The sequence below is a fragment of the Garra rufa genome, chromosome 21, assembly GCF_049309525.1.
Source record: "Garra rufa chromosome 21, GarRuf1.0, whole genome shotgun sequence".
Lineage (NCBI taxonomy): Eukaryota > Metazoa > Chordata > Actinopteri > Cypriniformes > Cyprinidae > Garra > Garra rufa.
Window position 1 is genome coordinate 26,537,783 of NC_133381.1, and position 23,996 is coordinate 26,561,778.

Genomic DNA, 23,996 nt, shown 5'->3' on the forward strand with positions numbered 1-23,996 from the left:
TCAAAGTATAAAAAGGGCACCTGGAACAAGATATTTAAGAGCCCCTCGGGTCCATCACCTCATTGTAGGCATCCAGTTACTTACGTAATAAGTAACAATGTCATTAATAAGTCAAATAATGCATTATTCAAAGTTTTAATTGCATTTATGTTTAGTTCAGGACTCAAACAATAGAATTAGTAATATTTTTATCACTATAAAAGGGGCTCTCTAAATAGGGCTGTGCTCAAAACATCAGTACAGCAATACTGTACTGTATATTGTGACACATTCCTTGCTGATATACATATCATTACAGAGGCTTCTAGCAGCCAATGCTGTGAAGCAGTTCTGAGAAAGAAATGGAACATAAAAGACCATTTTGATGTTTAAAAGAATAAAAAATATTTTCTTTGGACCTTTTAATTTTGATTAAAAATTGTTGTGTATTAAATTGTCAAACCTAAAGATTTTCTTCTCTCTGTTTAACACAATAATAAAGAACAGCTGTTATATTAAACTCTGTGTGGTCACTATTGAAAATATCTGTGGCCCCTGATGTATTGTATTGTAAGATTGTAGACGGTAGAATATTAAGGCATAAAATGGCATGATTTATAATTCAGATACAGGTTCACACAAAAACAAAATATATTGTACAATGGAATGTCAGCCTTTACACCATTAAAAGGGATAAATCAAGTTTATAATTTATTATATTTTATTTAAAACATAAATAGTACTGTCTTAATTGTTTAGATTTTTAGAAGGCACAACATCTTTCACATTGTGTTTGCTGCATAAAAACTAGGTCGATAATTGCAATAATTTGACCATAAAGAGCTGAAAAATGTGGAAATAAAAATTAATTCTCTGTCACAAGGGGGCGCTTTAGGAGCGCTGAAATACTACGGTTTCCATGGGAACGGCTGAACACAAAGCAGCAGCATTAACGCAGTTTTATCAGACGTGAAATGAAAATGCAAACGACACGTTTCTGAGGACAGTCAGTTCCCTTCAGATTCATTCATATAAAGACATCAGTGCCAAGTTTTGACTTTGAAACGTGCAGCGTGCATATTTATTCAATGACATCATTGCCTTTTGAAGTTTAATCCAGCCCTATCGCGATTCTCGTCTTTCCGTCCCCAGGCCTCCTAAATTATAATTAAATCTTTTCTTATACTATTTAACATATATAAAACTTTTTATGGCCTTAAATTTGACACAACCTAATTAAGGAGTTTTTAAGGACCTGCAGGAGCCCTCTCCTTTACGATAGATTTACGATTTTTTTTTTTTTACATGAGGACATTAACATTATCGGCAGCTATTTCAGAGCAGACTACACATGCACAAACTATAAAAAAGTATAAATACTCGTGCATAATCTCTTTCCTTCACGTCATTCTTATGATAATAAGTAAAGTTAAATCTGGTGAAAACACCACTTACCAGCAGCCACGAACGTGTCTATCCTTGGGGTTATAATGCTGCCTTCATGTCGTAATTATGGTAAATACCAAAATCCGACATCTAAATTGCACATGAACACCCACTCATGTTGTAATTTCCACTGGAAAGCTCGAAATTTTTTATGATACCCGAGTTGCCGAGATGGGATAAACTTTGACCTTTCAACATGGCGGACAGCAACAAAACTATACTGAATGATAAGCATTGCATAATGTTAAAAGTTATCTGCTGTTTAGTTGGTTAGTTTGTAGCCCCCATAATGCTGGGGCATAAAGGATTTTAATAACGTCACTATTTAAACGTAGTGTTGTCTTTAAAAATACCGTTAAGAGAAGATGCTAGCTCGTCGTGGCTCGCCTCCAGTAAGGTGCTGTAAGGTACAGTGTTCTGAAGGAGGCAATTTTCTCATGTTATTTTATTTGGTCTGTTTTACCAAAGTAGCATGTGAGGACAAATTGCGAGTCCGCCATGTTTCTCTTCACTACGACAACAAAAGCACCTGAACACAACACACTGGTAATTTCCACTTCACAAGTGGAAAGCATCATCTTTCCCATATCACATGAAGGCAGCATAATATAAACATGATCGGATCATCCTGAACTTCCGGGTGGGGTCGTCACGTGACGAGGGTCATTCTATTACAGCTAAAACATTATTAATTAATTTTACTAAAAGTTCGATTGGGCAGGCTGTCGCGAATTCGATATTTTTATAAATATTTTATTTTTATATTATTACATTAAAAAAAAAATCTTAACAAAAGGGCACTTTGATCACTAGGAGCCAAAAGGGCAGGTGCTCAAGCACCCTCCGCCCCCTCTGCACGTGCCTGGTGTTCATGACTCCACCATAAGAAAGAGACTGGGCAAAAATGGGCTGCATGGCAGAGTTCCAAGACGAAAACCGCTGTTGAGCAAAAAGAACATAAAGGCTCGTCTCAGTTTTGCCAGAAAACATCTTGATGATCCCCAAGACTTTTGGGAAAATACTGACAGGTATGTGGACTGACAAGACAAAAGTTGAACTTTTTGGAAGGTGTGTGTCCCATTACATCTGGCGTAAAAGTAACACAGCATTTCAGAAAAAGAACATCATACCAACAGTAAAATGTGGTGGTGGTAGTGTGATGGTCTGGGGCTGTTTTGCTGCTTCTGGACCTGGAAGACTTGCTGTGATAAATGGAACCATGAATTCTGCTGTCTACTTAAAAATCCTGAAGGACAATGTCCGGCCATCTGTTCGTGACCTCAAGCTGAAGCGAACTTGGGTTCTGCAGCAGGACAACCACCTCTGAATAGCTGAAGAAAAGCAAAATGAAGACTTTGAAGTGGCCTAGTCAAAGTCCTGACCTGAATCCTATTGAGATGCTGTGGCATGACCTTAAAAAGGCATGCTCGAAAACTCTCCAATGTGGCTGAATTACAACAATTCTGCCAAGATGAGAGGGCTAAAATTCCTGCACAGCGCTGTAACAGACTCATTGCAAGTTATCGCAAATGCTTGATTGCAGTTGTTGCTGCTAAGGGTGGCCCAACCAGTTATTAAGTTCAGGGGCAAACACTTTTTCACACAGGGCCATGTGGGTTTGGATTTTGTTTTCCCTTCATAATAAAAAACTTAATTCAAAAACTGCATGTTGTGTTTACTTGTGTTATCTTTGATTAATATTTAAATTTGTTTGATGATCTGAAACATTAAAGTGTGACAAACATGCAAAAAAATAAAAAATCAGGAAGGGGGCCAACACTTTTTCACACCACTGTATGTTATGTTTTATGTGATGGTTTTGTATGTCACCGCAGTTCTTACTTGAAATGGTCATTAAGTTGCACTATAACTGTAATGCTCTGTGACGTTTAAAAATCACGTACCATCTGAATTACACCTAAACCTACCCGAAAGTATGAACAAAAGCGAATGTGACGTAAAAACGCAATCGCAAGCATGCCATTTTAGCTTGTTTTTCGAGTTCTCATCTTTCAGCTCCTTCATCGTGAGTCATGTTTTTCATGGGATTCGTAGTCAAAGATTCCACATCCTAAGCTGTAACCAAGCTGTAATCATAACTGTGTACGAAAATGATTACAAGAGCTCACTGTTTTACCACCTCTAGTGTTCATTTCTTTTGGAAACTGCAGTGATATGTACTTATTGGTACTTATTTCGTGTCTTCCCACAGGTATGTTTTTGTCATGAGATCAGGTAGCGAAAAGCTGTTAATGCAAGATTACGGTTTCAATACAAGTAAAGCTCAGTCGATCACATTTGTTACGTTTTGATTATCACAGACAATTATGATGTTCCACAGTTACAAATGTGTGATTGGAGTAAAGCATTTAGAAGTAAACAGTTCCATCTGTTTTTAATGTATTTTAAACTGTCATTTAATTATGTGATTGTCATTACTTCTCAGTCTTCAGTGTCACATGATCCTTCAGAAATCATTCTTATGATGATCTGTAGCTCAAGAAACATTTCTTTTTATCAATTCTGAAAGCAGTTGTGCTGCGTAATATGTTTGCGGAAACCATGATTCCTTTTTTCAGGATTCTCTCATAAATAGAAAGTTCAAAGGAACAGTATTTATTTGAAATATAAATCTTACTGACCCCAAACTTTTGAACAGTAGTGTATGTATTTAACATGTAATTTGTCAAATTTGTAATTTTTTTCAGTGGGACAAAATTTGCATTCACATTATTTGTCACCCACCGGTTGTCAGGTAAAGATGTAGCATGTTTTGTTTTAATCATCAGATATTGCAAATGTGTGCAGACAATAAAAAGCAATTGGGCTAATGTCCTTCTGCTGATTCAAGACAAGCAATCTGACAGACTACCTGCTCAGCTCCATGTAAATAATGAAGTTGCTTCTCTTCTCAGCATGCTTACAAAGACATTGTGCAAATTACACTGTCATTACAATGTAGGTTAGTAAGTGATTCTATCACATTAGTTCCGCATTAACACTAGGGAATGACAAGCATTTGCCATGTTTACTTCCATTATAAAAAGTAGGATAAACTGAAATAATTATATTATACTATTTCTTTTACTTCCATTTATCATATTTTCATTTTCATTTGATGGATTCAGCACAATGAAGGTTAAATCTGTGAGGGTGAAAATGTTCTATTAGACTGGGTTTGATGAGTTAATCATCAATGTCTTTCATTTAGCTAACTAATGTGGTATTTTAAGTGAAGCAAAATTATGTATATATTAAGATTTTAATTCAAGTCTACCTGAGGAAAAACTGAAACTAAACTGAAATGTTAAGTAAATAAACAACAACACGTCAATGACCTTATAATACATTCACTGCATACAAAAGTCCACATTCTGCTCATTTTATTCAGCAGAGCTAATCTCGAATCTGCAGAGTTCTCAGAACGCCCCGCGACAGGCACTTCGTCCGATTCACCAGAGGGGCGCTGTGGCGCTGTCCACGTCCGACTGATCCGAGCTGACGACCTGATAGCCTTCACCAAACAATTAAGAGATATTTCTGTTAGTGTCGTCTCAAGAAATATCCTTTAATTGTAAGGTAAAGGTTATCATTATTCATCCTATAGAGGGAAATGTCAGAAAGTGTTCAGGAACATTTCTGCAACAAACGTGACTTGAGTCCCATTTACGTTTTTTTCTATTATGGAGATGAAGAATTCGTTTTATGAGCTGTCAGAAGCGTTCAAACGACTCACCTTATCTGTATAATGTTTTATTGTATAAATATGCCATAGTATTCGACGTTAGATAGTCATTCACTATTCACAGTCATTCAGTCTTAATCACCCACTTGTTTTCCTTCGTTCCTTGGTTGCTACAGACTCCGTTTCGTTTCTCAGGGTGCTACCGGGGTCTATAAAAAGCAACGGGCAAAATATCCACCGATAAACGAAGCGCCCCCGGTCGCTCTTCTCACTTCTGGAGTCGCTGTCAGCACGGCGAACTTCTGTGGAGAATCTGAACCGTCCGTATCAGCAACTTTTCTTTCCCTCCAGCAGCCCTGAGTTCAAAAGCAGTTAGGTTTTATGCCTCTCAGTTGAAAAACATAGTTTAGTATTAAATGTTTGAGGAGATTCTCCTTCTCAGTCGTCGCCCGAACTTCACGCACTCGGGGCTGCGCTAGACCTCCCGCCGCCACTCCGCTGTGGCGACTCTCTCTGTTGCGCGCAGATTTCATTTCTCCTTGGTTTTTACCTTACCGTTCCGATCTTTCGATTCTTCGGTCACGTGGTGGAGCGAAACGCGAAAGACTGCGAGCTTTGAGAGAGAGTGAGTGAGGAAGAGGGAGGGAGAGAGAGAGAGGGGGGGTCTCTCTCTGCGCTGCAGTTAGCAGTATCCAAACCACACTGAGAGCTGGAGCGCACGGACCCGTTGCTTTGCCTCTGACCGTGGTACCCCCGTCGTTTCCCTTGCTCTCCTACCCCTCCTCTTCTGCTTTCCTTCCCTTGAGAGCTTCTTTTTTCCCCGCGAATATCCTTTCTCACTTTCAATTTTAATAGATCTCGGAGAAAGATAGAAGTGACGCATCCTTGATCTCCTCCACAGTGGACGTTCTGGCGCTCGCTCTTTTTCTCTCCGGAACTGGATTTTTTAAAACGACGTGGACGCGTGGATGATACACCGGGGCGAGAACTGGAGATGGAGTTGCTCGTGATCAGCCTCTCCTTATGGATCCTGCAGTGCCGCTCAGCCCGCGCGGACTCCATTATTCACATCGGTAAGCACGGTCTCGGACAGACGCACCGAATCACGGATGGTTTTCTTCAGTACCTCGTATTTTAAAGTCGGAAGCGTGTAGATTTGACTTGATAGAAAGCGTATTCGCTCTCCTGAACTGTTTGACATTTGATAAACGGCTTTAACTTGCTAGGAAACATTAGCAAACAGGTCCACAAAGTGCATTTCAGTTGATGCTGAACGCGTAGCCTCCACGAATGATTTTAGATACACGTAAAAGCAAATCGAGACGTCTATTCTCGGTCTGTTTCAGGGTTAACTCCAGTCCACCCCTCCCCAGCCTTAAGCCTGAACTTTCTGTTGAACGTGACGGAAATTTTAATTTCATTCATTGAGGTACTGAACGCGCCACAAGTCTCTTTCCGTGCCCGCTTGGCGTTTCTTACCAGAACTTAAACTTATGTTGATGTCTTTCTTGTGTACACTGTATGACATTCATCTCATAGGCTTTTTTATTATCAGTCGTTTGTGTTAGTGAGCTTGGCAGCCTTGTGTCAGTATGCACCATTCAGTCCTCTCCCATAACTTATGCTGGAAACAAATTTGGTTTGATTGCTGACTCAATATAGGCTCAAAACACCCCTAAATATGTTACTTGCAGAAATGTGTTTGTATTAGCCAAAACAAAACTGGTTCATGCCGTATTCTGATGTGTTATAAATCTGGTGCTCTTCTGTTGGTAGGGAACCTCTCTTTTGTATGCAGTGGATGTTCTCCATCATCCGGTGCGCTTGACTGTTCTGCTCATCACCAGGATCACTCAAAATTGGATTTGAAGCTTAGTTTTATAAAAGGATGATGTTAAGTCCCAAACATTGAAGCATAGAGACTATTATAACACAAATTCGCACTTCAACAGAATCATCCTTTACTGCAATTATCTCATGCTCTGACTTACTGTTAGCTACCACTTAGTCTACGTTTATAATTCTTCTCAGGTTTTTCTTGCTACACTATCTGGTAAGGTCTAAATGGTTTGATTTAACCATTGATGAACCATTTTGGTTCCCCAGTGAACAGTTCTTAAAAAGAACCATATTGAAGAACATTTAAAAAATCCAAATAACCTTTTTTGAATATAAAGAACCTTTTCTACATTTGAAAGGTTTCATGGATGTTCAAGGTTCTTCATGGAACCATTGATGGCAATAAAGAACCTTGATTTTTAAGAATGTTGGTACAGATTATAACTTTTCCCTGGGTTTAGGTAGTTTTAGGTAGTGGATAATAATCTTCCAATTGTGTACTGTATAGTGCATGAGGTAAAACCCAATTTTGTTGTCTAGAAGTTGTTCAAAAATACATTATATTCGACAGTAGCCTATTAAAAAAAATGTCTGCCGAACAAAGTCAGTGTGGTGCAACATGCAGGAAGCCATTTTTGCTGTCATGTGACAAGAAAACCATAAAACATAGAAGCCTTTTTTAGACACTTTTGATTTTATTTTGACTTAAAGAAAACTGAATTAAAGAAATATTCTTGATATATTTGTAAGGATGTGTAAAGTGTAAGGAAAGTATTTTAGCATTTGTGACCCTGGTCCACAAAACCGTATCATAAGGGTAATTTTTTTAAAATTGAGATTGAATTTCTGGATAAATAAGCATTCCATTGATGTATGGTTTGGATACTTTGGATGAGATACACCTATTTGAAAAATGTGGAATCTGATGGTGCAAAACAATAAAAAATCTAAATATTGAGAAAATCACCTTTAATGTTGTCCAAATCAACCAAAAATTAAGTGTTGATATATTTACCTTAGGAAATGTCTTCATGGAACATGATCTTTACTTAATATCCTAATGATTTTCGGCATAAAAGAAAAATCAATCATTTTGACCTATACAATGTATTTTTGGCTATTGCTACAAATACACCCGTGCTACTTAAGACTGGTTTTGTGGTACAGGGTCACATTTCATCTTGGTTACACCACATAAATCCATATAATAATTAAATCAAACTATAGTTTTGTAGAAAACATGTAATGTTTTTCATACAGTAAATGTATGAATCCAAGATTGCATACAGTAGTTTTAGACTAAATTTTAAAAAGATGTCTCCTTTTATAACCTTAACCATCCTTATTAGTCTTCGACCCGCATGTGTTGGCGAGGTGATTAAAATGAGCGCACTTTTGTTGCCTCAGTGCACGGCATGAGGCCTCAGCGGCTGTTTGTTGATGGCTAACCGTGCATGTAAATAAATAAAGCCCTATTTGCTTCTCCTACACCTTTGGCACTTCAAGCCGGCTGCTCTGTGCATTTTATCACTGTCGCCTTGATCTCAATATGTCATATCATCAGTGGGTCACTGTTTATAGTCCTGCACAAATCAGCCTTATTGATTGCGTCCAGACACATTCTGATTTAATACTAGACTGTATTTCCAAGTGTCAAGGACTTGTTAGCGAAACAGCACTTTATGGGTTACTCAGTCATGTGAAGTCAACATTTAAAGCGCTCTGTGCAATATTACGTCTAGGATTCGTCCGTAAACAACTGGAATACTTGAATCAGATAAGTCGTTGCGGCATAGAAGAGTAAAACAATTTTATATAATGACCTCTAAACTGGATATTTCAGCACCGGCAATGGCAACAGACTTGTGCACTCGTGTCATTTCCGGTCTCTCTCTTTTCATATCAGTGCAAATTAATCGTTTTTAAATTAATACTGTAAGAATGCATCAGTGGATGTCTTGTGGCTAAGCCGCTTGTTTTCATTTGTGGAAGCTTTAAGCTAATCTACCAGTAAGATATTAAAATACTTTTCTCAAATCAATACTTCTTTATTTTGTAAGCAGCTCTGCAATAAGAGCATTAATCCCTTACTTCATTAATTTTTTCCATCCATTTCATTCATCTGGCTGGGATATTTAGTATGACCTGTCCACTTTTCATGACTTTTCAAGGACGCAGCAAACTCCAGGAACATATAAAAACCGCTCATATTTACCACAGATGCACCTAGTCACGTATGAGATCCCCTTGACATAAAAGATCTTCCTGTAGGCTTACAACCCACTGTGTTTCCACAGACTGCAAAACGCCCTTGACAAATTAGGGATGCGTGTAGAATATTTACAGCGCTTCCAGCACTTGCGCTCTCCATGGTGCTGAACTTGCTCCTGGAATGCTGTTGGCTATTGACAGGTGAGGAAGTTGCTGTAAATTGTAACTGAGGGTTATATGGTCCATTCTCGATAACCTGAATAATGGGTATAATATAGTTTTAACAGGTTGATCCACCTGATGAATGGACTTTTCCTTCATTTCTACCCCTGAAACGGATCTGAAAGTTTGGGATGACTGTGAAATGGCTTTCATTTAGAGTGATGTATTAATAACGAACATTCTGTTTCATCCAACAGGAGCTATTTTTGAACAGAACGCCATACGGGACGACGAGGTTTTTCAGCTTGCCATTTCAGACCTGAGTTTGAACGACGACATCCTCCAGAGCGAGAGGATTACCCATTCTATCAAACTTATCGAGCCCAACAACCCCTTCCAGGCGGTACAGGAAGGTGAGTGAGTGACTGGTATCTCTCAGCAATCGATTAACCATGCCGTTCTACTTTATCTTTATGTCTGATCCGTTTGCTCGAGCAGTTAGCCGATATCACTGGACCTCTTTGTGAGGCTCTAACGTCAACAAGTAGAATGCTTGCAGGTGTGGGATTTCCACAAGTGTTGATTTACTCCTCTCAGTCTTTATTTCTATTTAAATCTCTTGCCTTCAATCAAACGTATGTGTTGTCAGTGTGTTCTGATGATGAAACTAAAATAGCCACCTCTTGGAATCAGGATCCAGTGGAAGAATAGCCATGTGGAAATGTGCTGAGGACATATGTGGTAACATGCTGAGTGTGTTTGTGTCGCACAGGCAGGTTGGATCAGCAGTGGCGCTTACAGACATTGATGTATGAATGTAGCACGACTTGATTTATGTTATCAAGCATGAAGGCCAGCTGTCATCATCTGTCCAGTTGAGACGTTTTCATTGCTTTCCTCATATGAGCAAATCCTCAGTTTGATCGTGGCTACCTGAGATGAGTTTTATTAGCTGTTATTATAACGACTAACTTCTCTCATATTGTAGAAAGGGCCTGGGGGCAGACCTTATGAACATCTTAATTGGAAGTTATTACATTTTGTAAAAATTAAGTTCGTAATTAGTGTAGTTCCTGTACTTCTCAAATATCATCTTCAGAAGTTTTTGTCAGTTCTTGAAGATTTGCTTATGAAAAATTTGTGAGACATTAAAAATGAGAACCCTGTTTAAATGAAAGAACTTCAAATATCTTTAAGTTATTCAAACTTTTAAGACAGCTATTTACAGTGATTTTAGGAACATTCATTACAGGAAATCAATTTCTTAATTAGTTTTCTCTTTAAAACTATGTTTTAAGTCTTAAGTCCCACTGCAGTTGCTAATTTTATTTCTTAAAACTCATTTTTGATGATCAAAATGACATATTTAAATATTTTCCCAGTGAAAATAATTTATTCATGCATTTAAAGGGATAGTTCACCCAAAAATGAAAATTCTGCCATTAATTACTCACCCTCATATCTTTTCAAACCTGTATAACCTTGGTTCATCTTTGAAACACAAATGTATAATATTTAGATGAAATCCAAGCTTTCTTACCCTGCATAGACAGCAACGGAACAAGATAGAATAGTCCATGTGACATCAGTGGTTCAACCTAAAATTTATGAAGCTAGAAGAATACTATTTGTGTGCGAAGAAAACTAAAATATTGACTTTATACAATAATTTTCACGACAGTACCATGCATATTAGGGCTGGGAAAATAAGTCGATGCATCACAAATCGAGAAATGATTCTGCATCGATTCAGAGATTTTCCGAATACATCACGATTTTCTCTCGAATTGATTCTGAGTTTAGTTTTTAACAGCAGATTGCACTGCATGCTTTAGAAACAGCCGTACCTTACAAGTCCAATTCCTTACACACACTTGAACCTAAAATTATTATTCATAAAATTCGAAAGGTTGAAGCGAATTACAAGGATGTTTACATAAATCTTGCATTATAAAAGCATTCTGAGACTCACCCGGCATTCCATTCGGAAGTGCTCATTCCTATGCCCTAATCCCTTCAAAGGGTTTACCCTCTGGAGTGAGAGTTTCGAAGGGTTGAAGGGTGTAGGGGACCAAACAACCGTTACTTGAAGTGCCCTTCTCCATCATCATCCAGTGCCCATACAGAGGCGTTGTCGTCCAGCAAAGAATCTGCGCAAAGAATCATGGGAGCCCGAAGTGTCCATCAGTTGTACCCTTCGAAATCCTTCTTTCCGAAGGGCCCTTTATAGTGGCTAGTTTTGAGTACTTTGGTTTGGAATGACACTTCAAAATGGCGGCCATGATTGTTTTCACTCTGAAGTGCCCTTTCGGAGGTCTATATATCCCGTTTGGAATGCACCGTCAGCCGAACGCACAAAGGCTCTTTTTCGTGAGCATTTGAGCATGCGGTTAAATACTTAGAGTGCCACCTGCTGTTAAAACTCCAGAGAGAATCGCAATGCATTCGGAATCGATTCATGAATCGCGATGCATTGATTTATCGCCAAAGCTCTAACACATATGCATTTTGATGTAGATCCTAGATATGTTATGCCTTGTTTACTAGCAGAGGAATGAACATGCATGTGTCCTTGTACTCTTGTGTATTTACGACAAAGACTGAAACGGAAGAGAAGAAATTGTTGAATAAAGTCATTATTTGTTTTTCTTTGCACACAAACAAAATTCTTGTAGCTTCCTAAAATTACGGTTGAACCACTGTCACATGGACTATTTTATCGATATCCAGACTACCTTTTAGGGCACTGAACGTGGTAGTTGCATTGCTGTCTATGCGGGGTCAGAAAGCTCTCAGATTTCATCACAAATATCTTCATTTGTGTTCTAAAGATGAATGAAGGTTTGGAACAGTATGAGGGTGAGTAATTATTGACAGAATTTTAATTTTTGGGTAAACTATCCCATTAAAAGAGCTTGAATATAGTAAACATGGATATCATTTTTACATTATACCACAGCCATATAACCTGTATGTTTGAACCAGAAGCTGATTTCAAACAAGAACACGAAGAGCGAATTATACAGGGTCGTATAATTGGTATCATTAACCTTTGGCTTGATACGTTATCAAGCAGCTAATAATGTGTTGCTAATGTCACACAAACCATGTTCCCGTTCGCCATCTCAGACAGCTATCTTCTAAAAATCAACATCCTTTGGTAATAACGCTTTGCTAATGACATGAAAAGCCCTACTCTGCAAGTTGACGGAATTGGTTACATGTTTGTGATAGTCGGAAACAAGGGCTGCATCAAAAAGTCTTTCTAAGGAGAAAATGTTCAGCAGTGGTGTTAAATGATGAATTTGCATTTGTTTTTAAGCATATTAAAAATGCCAGATAGACATGTAAACAACATTAAAAACATGATTATCACCACAGGAGGTCTTTAAGAAATGTTTTTTGGGATTTTTTTTTTAAGCGAAGAAATCGTAAGTGAGCAGTTGAGAAGAATTTTAGTCCTAAAAATGTTAAATCCGGCCCCAGAGTGTGTTTGGAAATGACAGAAAGAATGATTGCCTATCCTGGGGACATCGAGTATTGCGCTTCTGTCTGATTTCCAGGGGCTCTGGGATCGATTAGCCTCCCTGGTTTTGAGTGACAGTTGAGTGGTGATGACCTTTCACTTTGCTCTTTAGCTCACATTCACCCCACTGAGAAGAAACTCACCTGTCAAATATACACTCAAACACACACACATACACAGAAATAACCACTTAATCTCCTCTATCCACAACACACACAGCTTTGGCATAGCGTAGTTCCAGCCTTTTACCCACCGGTCAATAAAATGACTTAAGATCCTGTATGTGGAATGATGACACACAGCGGGAGTTTGTGGCTCAGGTGAGAGTTTGTATTGTAAGGATCCAGCTGGGTGTTCATCTCACCTGCATTTGTGCCGGCATGGGCATTAGGTCTAATTACAGCTGTGTGACCCACACACACACACACACACACACACACACACACACACACACACACACACACACACACACACACACACTGGTTTACATGTTTTATGGGGACATTCCATAGGCGTAATGGTTTTTATACTGTACAAACCGTACTTTCTATGGCCCTACACCTACCCCACACCTAAACCTAGCCCTCACAGGAGATTGTGCACACTTTTACTTCATCAAAAAAACTCATTGTGCATGATTTATAAGCCTGTTTCCTCATGGGGACCTGAGAAATGTCCCCACAAGGTCAAAATCTACTGGTATTACTATCCTTGTGGGGACATTTGGTCCCCATAACATGATGAATACCAGGCACACACACACACACACACACACACACACACACACACACACCATATCATTCACTCGCACATACATCTTCTATAGTAGATAAGTGTGTGTGGGTGCAGAGATGCATGTATGTGAGTGTGTGTTTTTATGAAACGTGGTTCAATTCTTACTTTTCTTTTTAGGAGCAAAAAATCTGATACAAAATTAGACTTCCTATTACGAGGTGATATTTGACTGCTTAAATTGATTTACAGGGGAATTTTGTTTTTACCCTTGTAATGGCATTTTTCCACTTTTTTTTAAAGTATATCATCTCTTATGTCAAATGTTTAAAAGGTTATATATTTTTAAGCTTTTTAAAATTTGTAATTAAAACAACAGAATATGATCAAGTAGCATAAGAATGAGTTACCAATCAAATGAAATCAGTATTAACAAAATTAATTTGTACTACAGAGGTGGCACAGAAGAACACAAAGGTGGCTTGTAGTTGTATTTTCATGTTCAATGATGCTCAGAGGTGGCATGAGTGCAATCAAATTCATAAATTCATGTTGAGATTGATGTTTTAACTAAAACACTTGAACACAGAAATATTAAATGATTTAAATAGCTGAAAAGATACTTTAAAAGGATAAAATGTCAAAAAATGACAATTTGATGTTTATCTGCTTACCCCCAGGACATCCAAGATGTAGGCGACTTTTTTCTTCAGTAGAACACAAATGAAGATTTTTAATTCAAACCGTTGCAGTCTGTCAGTCATATAATGGCAGTCAATGGTTACCAAATTTTTAGGAGTAAAAAAAACATACACAGACAAAACCAAATTAAACCCTGCAGATTGTGACGATACATTGAGTTCTTGAGGCACATAACCATCAATCTGTGCAAGAAACTGAACATTATTTATATCATTATTTACCTCTGATCCACCAGAACGTTCAGCTGTATGGAGCACGTTCACAACAGCCAGTGCCTGACACATCAACGCTCCCAGATAAGTTTGCACAAGGAAATGTGATCTTTTCGTTTTTAATTGGTTGCCAGAATGAGGATAAGCACTAGTAATTACCATTTTGAGAGTGCATCATGTAAACACTGAGTGACGTATATGTGCAACAGATCGCTTCCTGGGGATAAGCAGATAAACATCAAATTTTCATTTTTGGGTGAACTATCCCTTTAAATATTAAACATCACTGAGTTACTACTGAATCATATCACTCATTTGATTGATCAATATCTCATTTACAAACTCCCTTAAAACTTATTAAAAGCTGTCACTCATCTAGCTCACAAAGTTCCATCAAATTCAACGAAGCTCTATACACTGCACAATCAATCTCTTATTTACACTTAGTAAATAATGAAATTGTTTATGAAAGTATTGATGAGATATGTCTGTGATACATTACTCAACAATGCAAAAACATGTAGAAACCTTTGAAGCTCCCCTCAAATATGCTGATCGGGACAGTCGCACATTGTGCTCCTAAATATTTTTTCATTATCGCACGCAGTAGTTTTCAATCGCAAATGTGTGAAATGGTCACACTGTAGAGCCCTGGACCAGTGCATTTTTTTTGGTAAGAGACAATAATGCAAGATAGCAGATTCCTGTTGTGACGAGTCAAGCTAATATTCAAGTGGCAAATGTGGCCTTGTTGTGTCCTGCTGTGTTTTTTGAGGAAAAAGCGCTGACGTGGAGAAACCTGAAGGGGAAATCGCTTGAGAAGTGTCACGTCCTGTGTGAAAACAACTTTCAGCGAGTCCTCTGAATGGCTCTTTCTCTTTCTTTTCAACTCTTTATCCCCCCCCCCCCCTCAGCTATTTTCTCTCCTGTTAAGCCTTTGTAAAGATCTGTTTGGCTTCTAGGCTGCAGGAAGTAGGAATGGTCATCCTGGATGCTTTCAGATCTTTCTTTGCTCGAAAGGTTTGACAGTCCCTTTTTGTAAAGATCACGGATTTCTCCTTAATTCTTACTCTCATCGTCTTTCATCTTGTTTGTGGTGCCTTTCTTTTTATAAGTCAATAATGACAATTTTCATCCTCTAAAAGGGTTTAGGATGCTTATCAAAATACCTGCTATTTCAGTTATCGTGGGGAGATTTTCTAAATTGAACAGGTCGGAAAAATACATGCTTCCGAAGGCATCTTCATGAGGTTGATGATGGTTATGTCATATTGGGATTGCAAGGGTAGATAATGTAACAATTGATACAAGCTTGCAAAATGTCGCAGGTCAAATTTTGTCACATCGCTTCATTCTGGTAAAATACAGCGTTCATCAAAGTGGGCTTTTAGTACAGTCTCTGGCAAAATTGCACGCACTTCTTGTGACAGTTGCTTAGAGCAGCTTTGTACAAGTCTGTAATTCTAAGCTTTTAGATGATTTTTTTCCAGCTTCAAACACTTTTAAGGTTTCTTCAGACCAGGACATAATTTCCATAAATGACTGGCTGCTTGACTGTGCAGCTGAGAGAGTATGGAAAAATGTGTGTGACATAACTTACATTTAAAAAAGAAATATTTAGACTTATTTTAGTCTTTTTTCTTCAGTGGTAATTGATTTAGTTTATGCAATTTTTTTCACACATTTTTCCACCTGGAGTAAAAGTAAAAAAGGCGTTAAAATTTAGAATTTAAAAAAGAAAAGAAATCACAAGTCACATTGATGATTTGCCTACCTGATCTCATGACAAAAACGTACCTGTGGGAACATTTTCGCAAGACGGCAAATACGTACCAATAAGTACATATCACTGCAGTTTTCAACAGAAATGTCGAACTTGTAATCGTTTTCATTCACAGTTATGATTACAGCTCCATATGGTTAACTTTCTATATATAACAAGCTTGCTCGGTAGCTCAGCCAGCACTGAACTGGAATTAGGATGCGTAATTCTTGGGTACGAATCCTGTAAAAAACATGACTCACGATGAAAGAGCTGAAAGATGAGAGATTGAAAAACAAGCTAAAACGGCATGATTGCGATTGTGTTTTTATGTCACATTCGCTTTTCTTCATACGATCGTAGGTTTAGATGTAGTACAAATCGTATGTTATTTTAAAAGTCACGGAGCATTAGAGTTATAGCGACACTCAACAGACATTTTAAGTCAGAAGTGCGGTGACACGTACAAAACCAACGTCACATAAAATGTACCATATGTACGTTCATCTGTTCCGGGAGGGAAAAAAATAACACTCTTTTAGTGCCACTCAGTGGACAGTGAATATGTCACGAAACTTACATGGCGCTACGTATTGTGTCTTGTGAAAAAGTTCCCACAAGTACATTTTCGTCATGAGATCAGGTCAAAAGTTGCATACATTTTTTAGAGGAAAAAAGTCACAATTGTTAGATATACAATAAATTCACAATTCTGAGAAATAAATTTGCAGTTGTGAAGAATAAAGTCACAATTCTGAAAGTACATTTGTAATTGTGAGCAAAAAAAGCCACAATTGAAAAAATAAATAGCCACAACTGTTTACATTTAAGTCATAATTTAGATAAATAAATGTGCAATTGTGAGCAAAAAGTCATAATTAAAAAAAAATAGTCACAATTGACTCTACACAGGGAGTTTGATTGACAGGCAATCTGACCAATCATAACGCAGATTCATCCGTTTTTGTCTGACAAACAAACCACACAGGACAGTAGATTAATCAGGCCTGGTTCTACGGGGGTGCTTGAGGGTGCTAAGCACCCTCAAACGAAATCAATAGCACCCTCACTTAAAGCTGTAATAATGTTATTTTATTGCAGATTTAGATAACAATCCAGTGCATAATCGTTAAAAAAACGATTTATTTTTCGGCTGTAAGCATTAACAATGCCCTACCATATTGTAACGCATCAAAGCAGTCAATCAGAGCGTTGCATTTCAGCCCCGGCCGACTGGCCGACTTTTTTACACCTCTAGTTGCTGGGCTTCAAGGCCAATTTTCACGTCAAAGTTCAGAGGCGGGCGGGCACCGGTTTATCTGTTTTTGGTTTCTCCTTATTTTAATATTTTAGACATCCATAAATTATGGTGAAGAAAAAAATGCCGCGCTGGTGAAACAACAGGAGACTTCACTTTTGCTTTCACTTTCGAGACCGTTACAGACGGCAGCGCAGGTGGAACAGATCCGCGCTCAAGCACACAATATGCTGAAAATTGCCACAAAGATAAATAAATAACACTGAATGTGTCGGGCCGGAAAGAGTAAAGCTTATTTAAATTATATATTAATAAACTAGTGTATTCTGAGTCAGCGTAACAAAAATCCTTTTTGGATGCGCCTTTAGAGAGAAATTTATCTTTACGGATTACATAATGAGAGAGTTTTTGTCTTCTATGTGTTTTATTTCGTAATGATGTAAAACTATTTTATACGTTTTGTTAAGTGCACACAAATAAAAGTACGCTACACCCTTTACAGTACCGAATGATGTATTACTCTTACCTTTGTGAGCAAAAATGACAGATCATTTTAAATTGCTTCCACTGAAAAAAATGCACTGGCGCCCATGTCCTGCGTCTTTAGCTTCCACTCTCTGCATAAACTATTGGATATGCGCCTAATACCGCACATTTATATAGGTTTAACGTTTAAACTAACATTGTTTTATACTTGAACTATTTTATATCTATAGATTTTAGGCAAATCATGATGATTTGAGTAGGCAAACTGATCAAACAGACAGTCTACCGCTGAGCGCTGTTCGTTAAAAATAATAAAAATACAATAAAAAAACCAACTTATATTTACGAACAAATATGCTCCAAACGTTTTTTTCTAAATTAACTTAATTAAAAATAAAACGAAACTAATTATAATCAATTTGCCATTACATACCAAACTTAAGTATTTTGATTTTAAAATCTGGCTCAGGACGCGCGACATCAGTGGTAGACCGGCTCCAGAATTAAATCCCTGAGGCTGCTTTCACATTTATATTTTTGCCCCGTACATTACTTTGATATCACTGTGTTAGTCACTGCTATTTCAAGAATGAATCCAGCATAAATATTCAGATGTAATTCCCTAAACATGGCAGCGTGTATGTGTCCGAAAAAAGACAGTTTCATACAAATTCTGAATGGACTGTAGTCTGGAAAGTGTAGGCTACAATACTCGGTCCCTTTATTATCATCACTAAAAGCACTAAATATAGAGATCTCACAAAATTCCGTTATAATAATCAATAAAGCTTTCTAAACTACACAATGAGTCTTGTATTTATCGCGCCATCCCCCCTCCTACCCCTAATGTCGCCTGTGGGTATAAGTTTAGAGCACCCTCATTAATTTAGGAAGCACCCTCAGTGATTAAGTTCTGGAACCGGGCCTGAGATTAACATTGGTGGATTTGAACTTGATAAATGGTGTGTATTGACCTCTTTTCGCTGTTGAAACAAGTTACCTTCTGATGTTCATTCATTTTTATTTCTTGCTATAACTAGTAAAGAGGAAGAAATGATCATTTCATGTGCCGCTTGAACTGAGTCGCTAACAGTGATCTGTCACGACACATCAAAAAGCTACAAGATGTATTTATTGTTTTAAAGGTCCCATATTGTACACATTTCTGGAGGTTTATTTTAGTTGTTGATGTCCTTAAGAATATATATTTGCGGTATAAGTGCCAAAATAAATCTCAATATATTTTTACAGCTCCTTTTTTAGGAGCTCTGTCAAAAACAGGTCGATTTTGGCCCATCTAATTAATATTCATGAGCCTCTCTACTGATTGGCCAGTTGTTTTCTGAGTGATACACACAGCCAGGCCAATCACAGGTAACTACGTCATGTATTGTTGTAGCTGAACCCAGAGCCACAGAGAGAGCCTAGCCTGCTGATACTCAACAGGATATTTCAGAATGATCATTAATGTTTTTTCTTTTTCAAACACCTAATGCAGTAAGCTACATAACTGTTGCTTTAGTAAAGCCCCTTTCACAATGCGCGCTGATTCTAGAAAATTACGGGAACGAGCGCTGTGTGAACAAAAGCCAGAACCATAAAGGCAGTGTTGTAGTGATTGATGCACGTTATTATGCGACTCTTCACGATGAAAAAATACGTGCAAAGTGGAATGAAGCGGCAATCGGGCAGAGCCAGCTCCGCACTATCAGCGCTGAAGCACAGTTTGTTCAGGTTAGTTTCAGTTTAGTGAAACGTACGCGTCGCATTACATCTCACATCCAAACGTCACATGTCTTTATGGGTTGTGTGTAAAGCACGCACAGATTCCAGAAAACAACTGTGAATGAACCAAATCAAACAACTCCGGAACAAATCATGGGAAACATTATCCGTGTATTTACCGGAATCGCTGTGTGAAAGAGGCTGAAGTTGACATGCCACTGGTCTCTTATATTCACATTGTTTTGAAGCCTGTGCAATGATGTAGTTTCGACATGAACAGACTGAACAGGGTTTTCTAGATTAGTTTCCGTGTTGTTGTTCTTAGCAATGTTATGGACACGATGTTGTCTGGGTTTGACAAAAGGAGGGTGGGACGTGATTGGTGCTCAGGGTGGTGACTGAAGGCGGTGACTGAGTAGATCGGACGTCACATCGTTACGGAAGTCACAGCGTCTCGTGAAAAGAAACAGCTACTTTAAGCAGGCTGTGTGCAGTTTACTGTGGATTGACTGCTTTGAAACTCATATGGTAGTTACATCGCCCCTAGACCTCAGTTATCATGAAAAAAGCCAGGAAATTTCGATTTTGACAATATGGGACCTTTAATTTCTTACAAAATAACAACATTTGAAAGCTAAGACTTTGATTCTACAAAAAGTAACCTGCTCTGTCTTGTCTGTTGGCACATTGTCAGTTTTCTCTTCGCTCTGCAATGTATTTTTCACTATGTAAGAAAATGATGTGTGGTGTGAAAGCACCATTGCTTGTCGGATGAAGCAATGGTAATGAAGGGGGGTGGGTCTATTGTGAAGGGTTAATTGTTAGGTATACAGTAACATCACAAATCTGAAGAATAGAAGTTTTTGATATGCAGCAAAGCTGCTTTTTCTATAAACAGATGAAAACGAGGCTTCACGCACATGTTATTTCTTTCATATTCGCACAAATACATTCAAATGACACCTACAAGATTCCTTGGTCCCTGAACTATTAGAGATAAGTTTCTCAGGCAGCTGTACAAAATCGGTGCATGGGTACCTGTCCTCTCTCTCTTTTTCTCTCTCACACTCCTGCGCTTTCACTGTCTCTTATCTAAAGCTGAGTCAGGAGGTGGTCTTAGTTGGCAATTCACATTCTGACGTGCCCTTTCAAAATGGCAGCTTGTCTACTCCGGGTCCCTAGTGCAGCTACGGCCAGTGTCTCATATTAATGAGATCCAAAATGGCTACTGCCAGGATCTCAGTATCATTTATAATGTAGTCTGAGCCACAAATCACTGGACATCTCATTCATATCAGATCTCAAATGTCTGTAGCCTCAGAGGGGGAATGATATATTCTCTATGACAGCAATGACAAGGTTCATTATGGGTTTCAATAATCATAGCCGCTGTTTGTGATAGCCTGTACTCTCCCTAAGTGAGAGGAATGCTTTGCAGTGGCATTAAGCCTATGTTGTTCTCAGCGTAGTAATTTTGTGGTTCCACAAGTGCCACTGAGATCTTTGTTTAATGTTGATGTTAACAGCCCACTTGAAGTGGTCTACTCTGCTTTAGTTGCTATATTTTGACTCAAAGCAACTTACACTATATTTTTGTGATTCTGTGGCATTCCCTGTACAGCCTTTTTTCCTATTTTTTTGTTACTAACCAAATTTTTTAACAAGCATTCCCTTGCAGGCCTCTAGGGGTCACCAGACCCAGACAACACATAATAACAGCAGGCAAACAGCAGTGAAAGCTTGCATATGCAATGTAATATTAAAAGAAAAATAATATAATTGACCCACAATAATATTAGAGATTAATTCAGCTTACACCACTGTAAATATTTTCAGCTGAATGCGCTGTGTTAGATGTTTAAAAATGCCCTGGGAATAATTTAAAGAGGTCATCTTGAGTACGCACTAAGGAGTGAGTATTAAACACCTGCGTTACACAGAGCCCGCACGTGCACATGAGGACAAAGCTCGGGCCTCTTGTGGCGTCCGGCACCATGAGCTCTGTGTAAACAGCATGCTTGATTAAAGGACGAATATAGATAGAACCTTGTTTAATTAGAGTGAGCTCTGGAGACAGAACGGTTGGTGAGATCCATTCAGGACCCTAGAGCCTTTCCCATCATTGTTGAATGACCAGGTTACTGGCCATGAACTGCTCTCGCTTACAATGAATAAAAAACAACCATCAGATAATTAGCTGCCTGGAGAAAAGCGCTGCCTCTCCATCCCCCTCCCCGTCTGTCTCTCTCACTCACTCTGTCTTTAACAAGTACAGTATCCTGATATGCTTTCATTAAGCAGATTTGCATTGCATGGTTATTAAGCTAAAAGGATTATAATTGTCTCTCTAGTGGTGTGGTCTGGGTAAGAGGAGGTAAAGCTTGTGGTTTGAGTCACATGTGATTTATCAGATGGTTGGAACAGATGAGAGAGTTAATGGTCGGAGAGTTTGAGCTGCTATTGTAGACCTGATGGGGAACACTCTTTGTCTTTCAAATTGTCCTTGAAATGGCCTTGCAGTGATGCAGGAGTTGAATGAAAGCACAAATGGGTGATGTGAGCAACCGGATGTAAATGTGCAGTTAGGGCTGTTAACTGGTCAACAAAAGCACACAGGAAATTACATGTCAGTAGCTGTGTTACCATCTGAGTTGCAAAATAATTTTTATCAATATTCAGGATATTGCAAAAAACTGTTGAATAAAGGTGCAGTCAAATTTATCTTTGTATGGTAATCCAGTAACTTAAGTAGGAATCCATATTATTTGGAATTCTGTGCAAGGGCGATTGTTTTTCTTGTGCAGATTTTGCTTTGGGTTCAGGCACATTTGGCTCATTGACCAACAGAAAGCCGCTTGGTATGAAAATGATTTCTGTGTGAGCTGTGGTTCATGTGTTACTATGCAATTGACAATGGGATAATGGAGTTTTTTGCCCACATAAGCTGTTTCCATTACCATATTTTTATGTGCATTTTGAAGTATTGCATAAAAAAATGACCCCCCTGAACCCATCCGGGTCACGGCACCAATGTAACCCCCGGGTCCTAACCACCCCCCACCTCATTATTGTTCCGAGAGGTACTCGAACTTGCGTCACCGGTATGGGAGGCGGGCACACTACCAAGGAGACTAAAATCTGCAGCCACTTGTGCACCAATTGAGATCAAGGGAGTGAGGTTTACCTGAACAGCACCTACTGCTGGCTGGCCTCCATTACACTCCCACCCTATACCTCACTCCCATCCGGGTCACGGCACCAATGTAACCCCCCTGGGTCCTAACCGACCCCACCTCATTATTGTTCCAAGAGGTACTCGAACTTGCGTCACCGGTATGGGAGACGGGCACACTACCAAGGAGGATAAAAACTGCAGCCACTTGTGCACCTATTGAGATCAGGGGAGTGAGGTTTACCTGAACAGCACGTACTGCTGGCTGGCCTCCATTACTCTCCCACCCTATATCTCACTCCCATCCGGGTCACGGCACCAATGTAACCCCCTGGGTCCTAACCGCCTCCACCACATTCTTTGTTCAGAGTGGGACTTGAACCCGTGTCACCAGCATGGGAAGCAGTTGCACTAACAAGGAGCCTAAAGACTGCAGCCCTAACCCCCTGGATCCTAACCGCCCCCACCACATTCTTGTTCCGAGTGGGACTCAAACCTGTGTCACTGGCATGGGAGGCGGGGACACTAACAAGGAGGCTAAAGACTGCAGCCACTAGTGTCAGTTGCTAGTGTGTGTCTTAAGATCAGGGGAGTGAGATTTACCTGCACAACACCTACAGCTGGCCTTCTTTACACTCACCACTCTAAACCTAAACCAATGTAACCCCTCCCTCCGGGTCCTAACTGCCCCCACCTCGTTCTTGTTCTGAGTGGGACTCGAACCTGTGTCACTGGCATGGGAGGTCGGGTGCACTACCAAGGAAGCTAAAGACTGCAGCCACTAGCACGCCTCTTGAGATCAGGGTAGTAAGGTTCACCTGGCCTGTTATACTCACCCCCTAAACCTCACTCCCATTTGGGTCACGGCACCAATGTAACCACCCTGGATCCTAATTGCCCCCACCTTGTTCTTGTTCCATGTGGGACTCAAACCCGGGTTGATGGCATGGGAGGCAGGAACACTAACAAGGAGACTAAAGACTGCAGCCATTAGCATCAGTTGCTAGTGGGCCTCCTGAGATCAGGGGAGTGAGGTTTACCTGCACAACACCTACCACTGGGCTCTGTTACACATGCACATAAAAAAAGTGTGACTTAG

General features: G+C 39.1%; 1 protein-coding gene across 1 annotated transcript; it reads left to right on the top strand.

Moving 5' to 3' along the window:
• Nucleotides 1–5,806: 5,806 nt before the first annotated feature.
• Nucleotides 5,807–9,849, top strand: LOC141296189 (glutamate receptor ionotropic, delta-1-like). Its single transcript, XM_073827468.1, has 3 exons — nucleotides 5,807–6,183; nucleotides 9,580–9,735; nucleotides 9,821–9,849. Exons 1-3 carry the CDS (start codon nucleotides 6,105–6,107, stop codon nucleotides 9,847–9,849), a joined length of 264 nt encoding a protein of 87 aa, XP_073683569.1. The 5' UTR covers nucleotides 5,807–6,104.
• The last annotated feature ends 14,147 nt before the right edge of the window (nucleotides 9,850–23,996 follow it).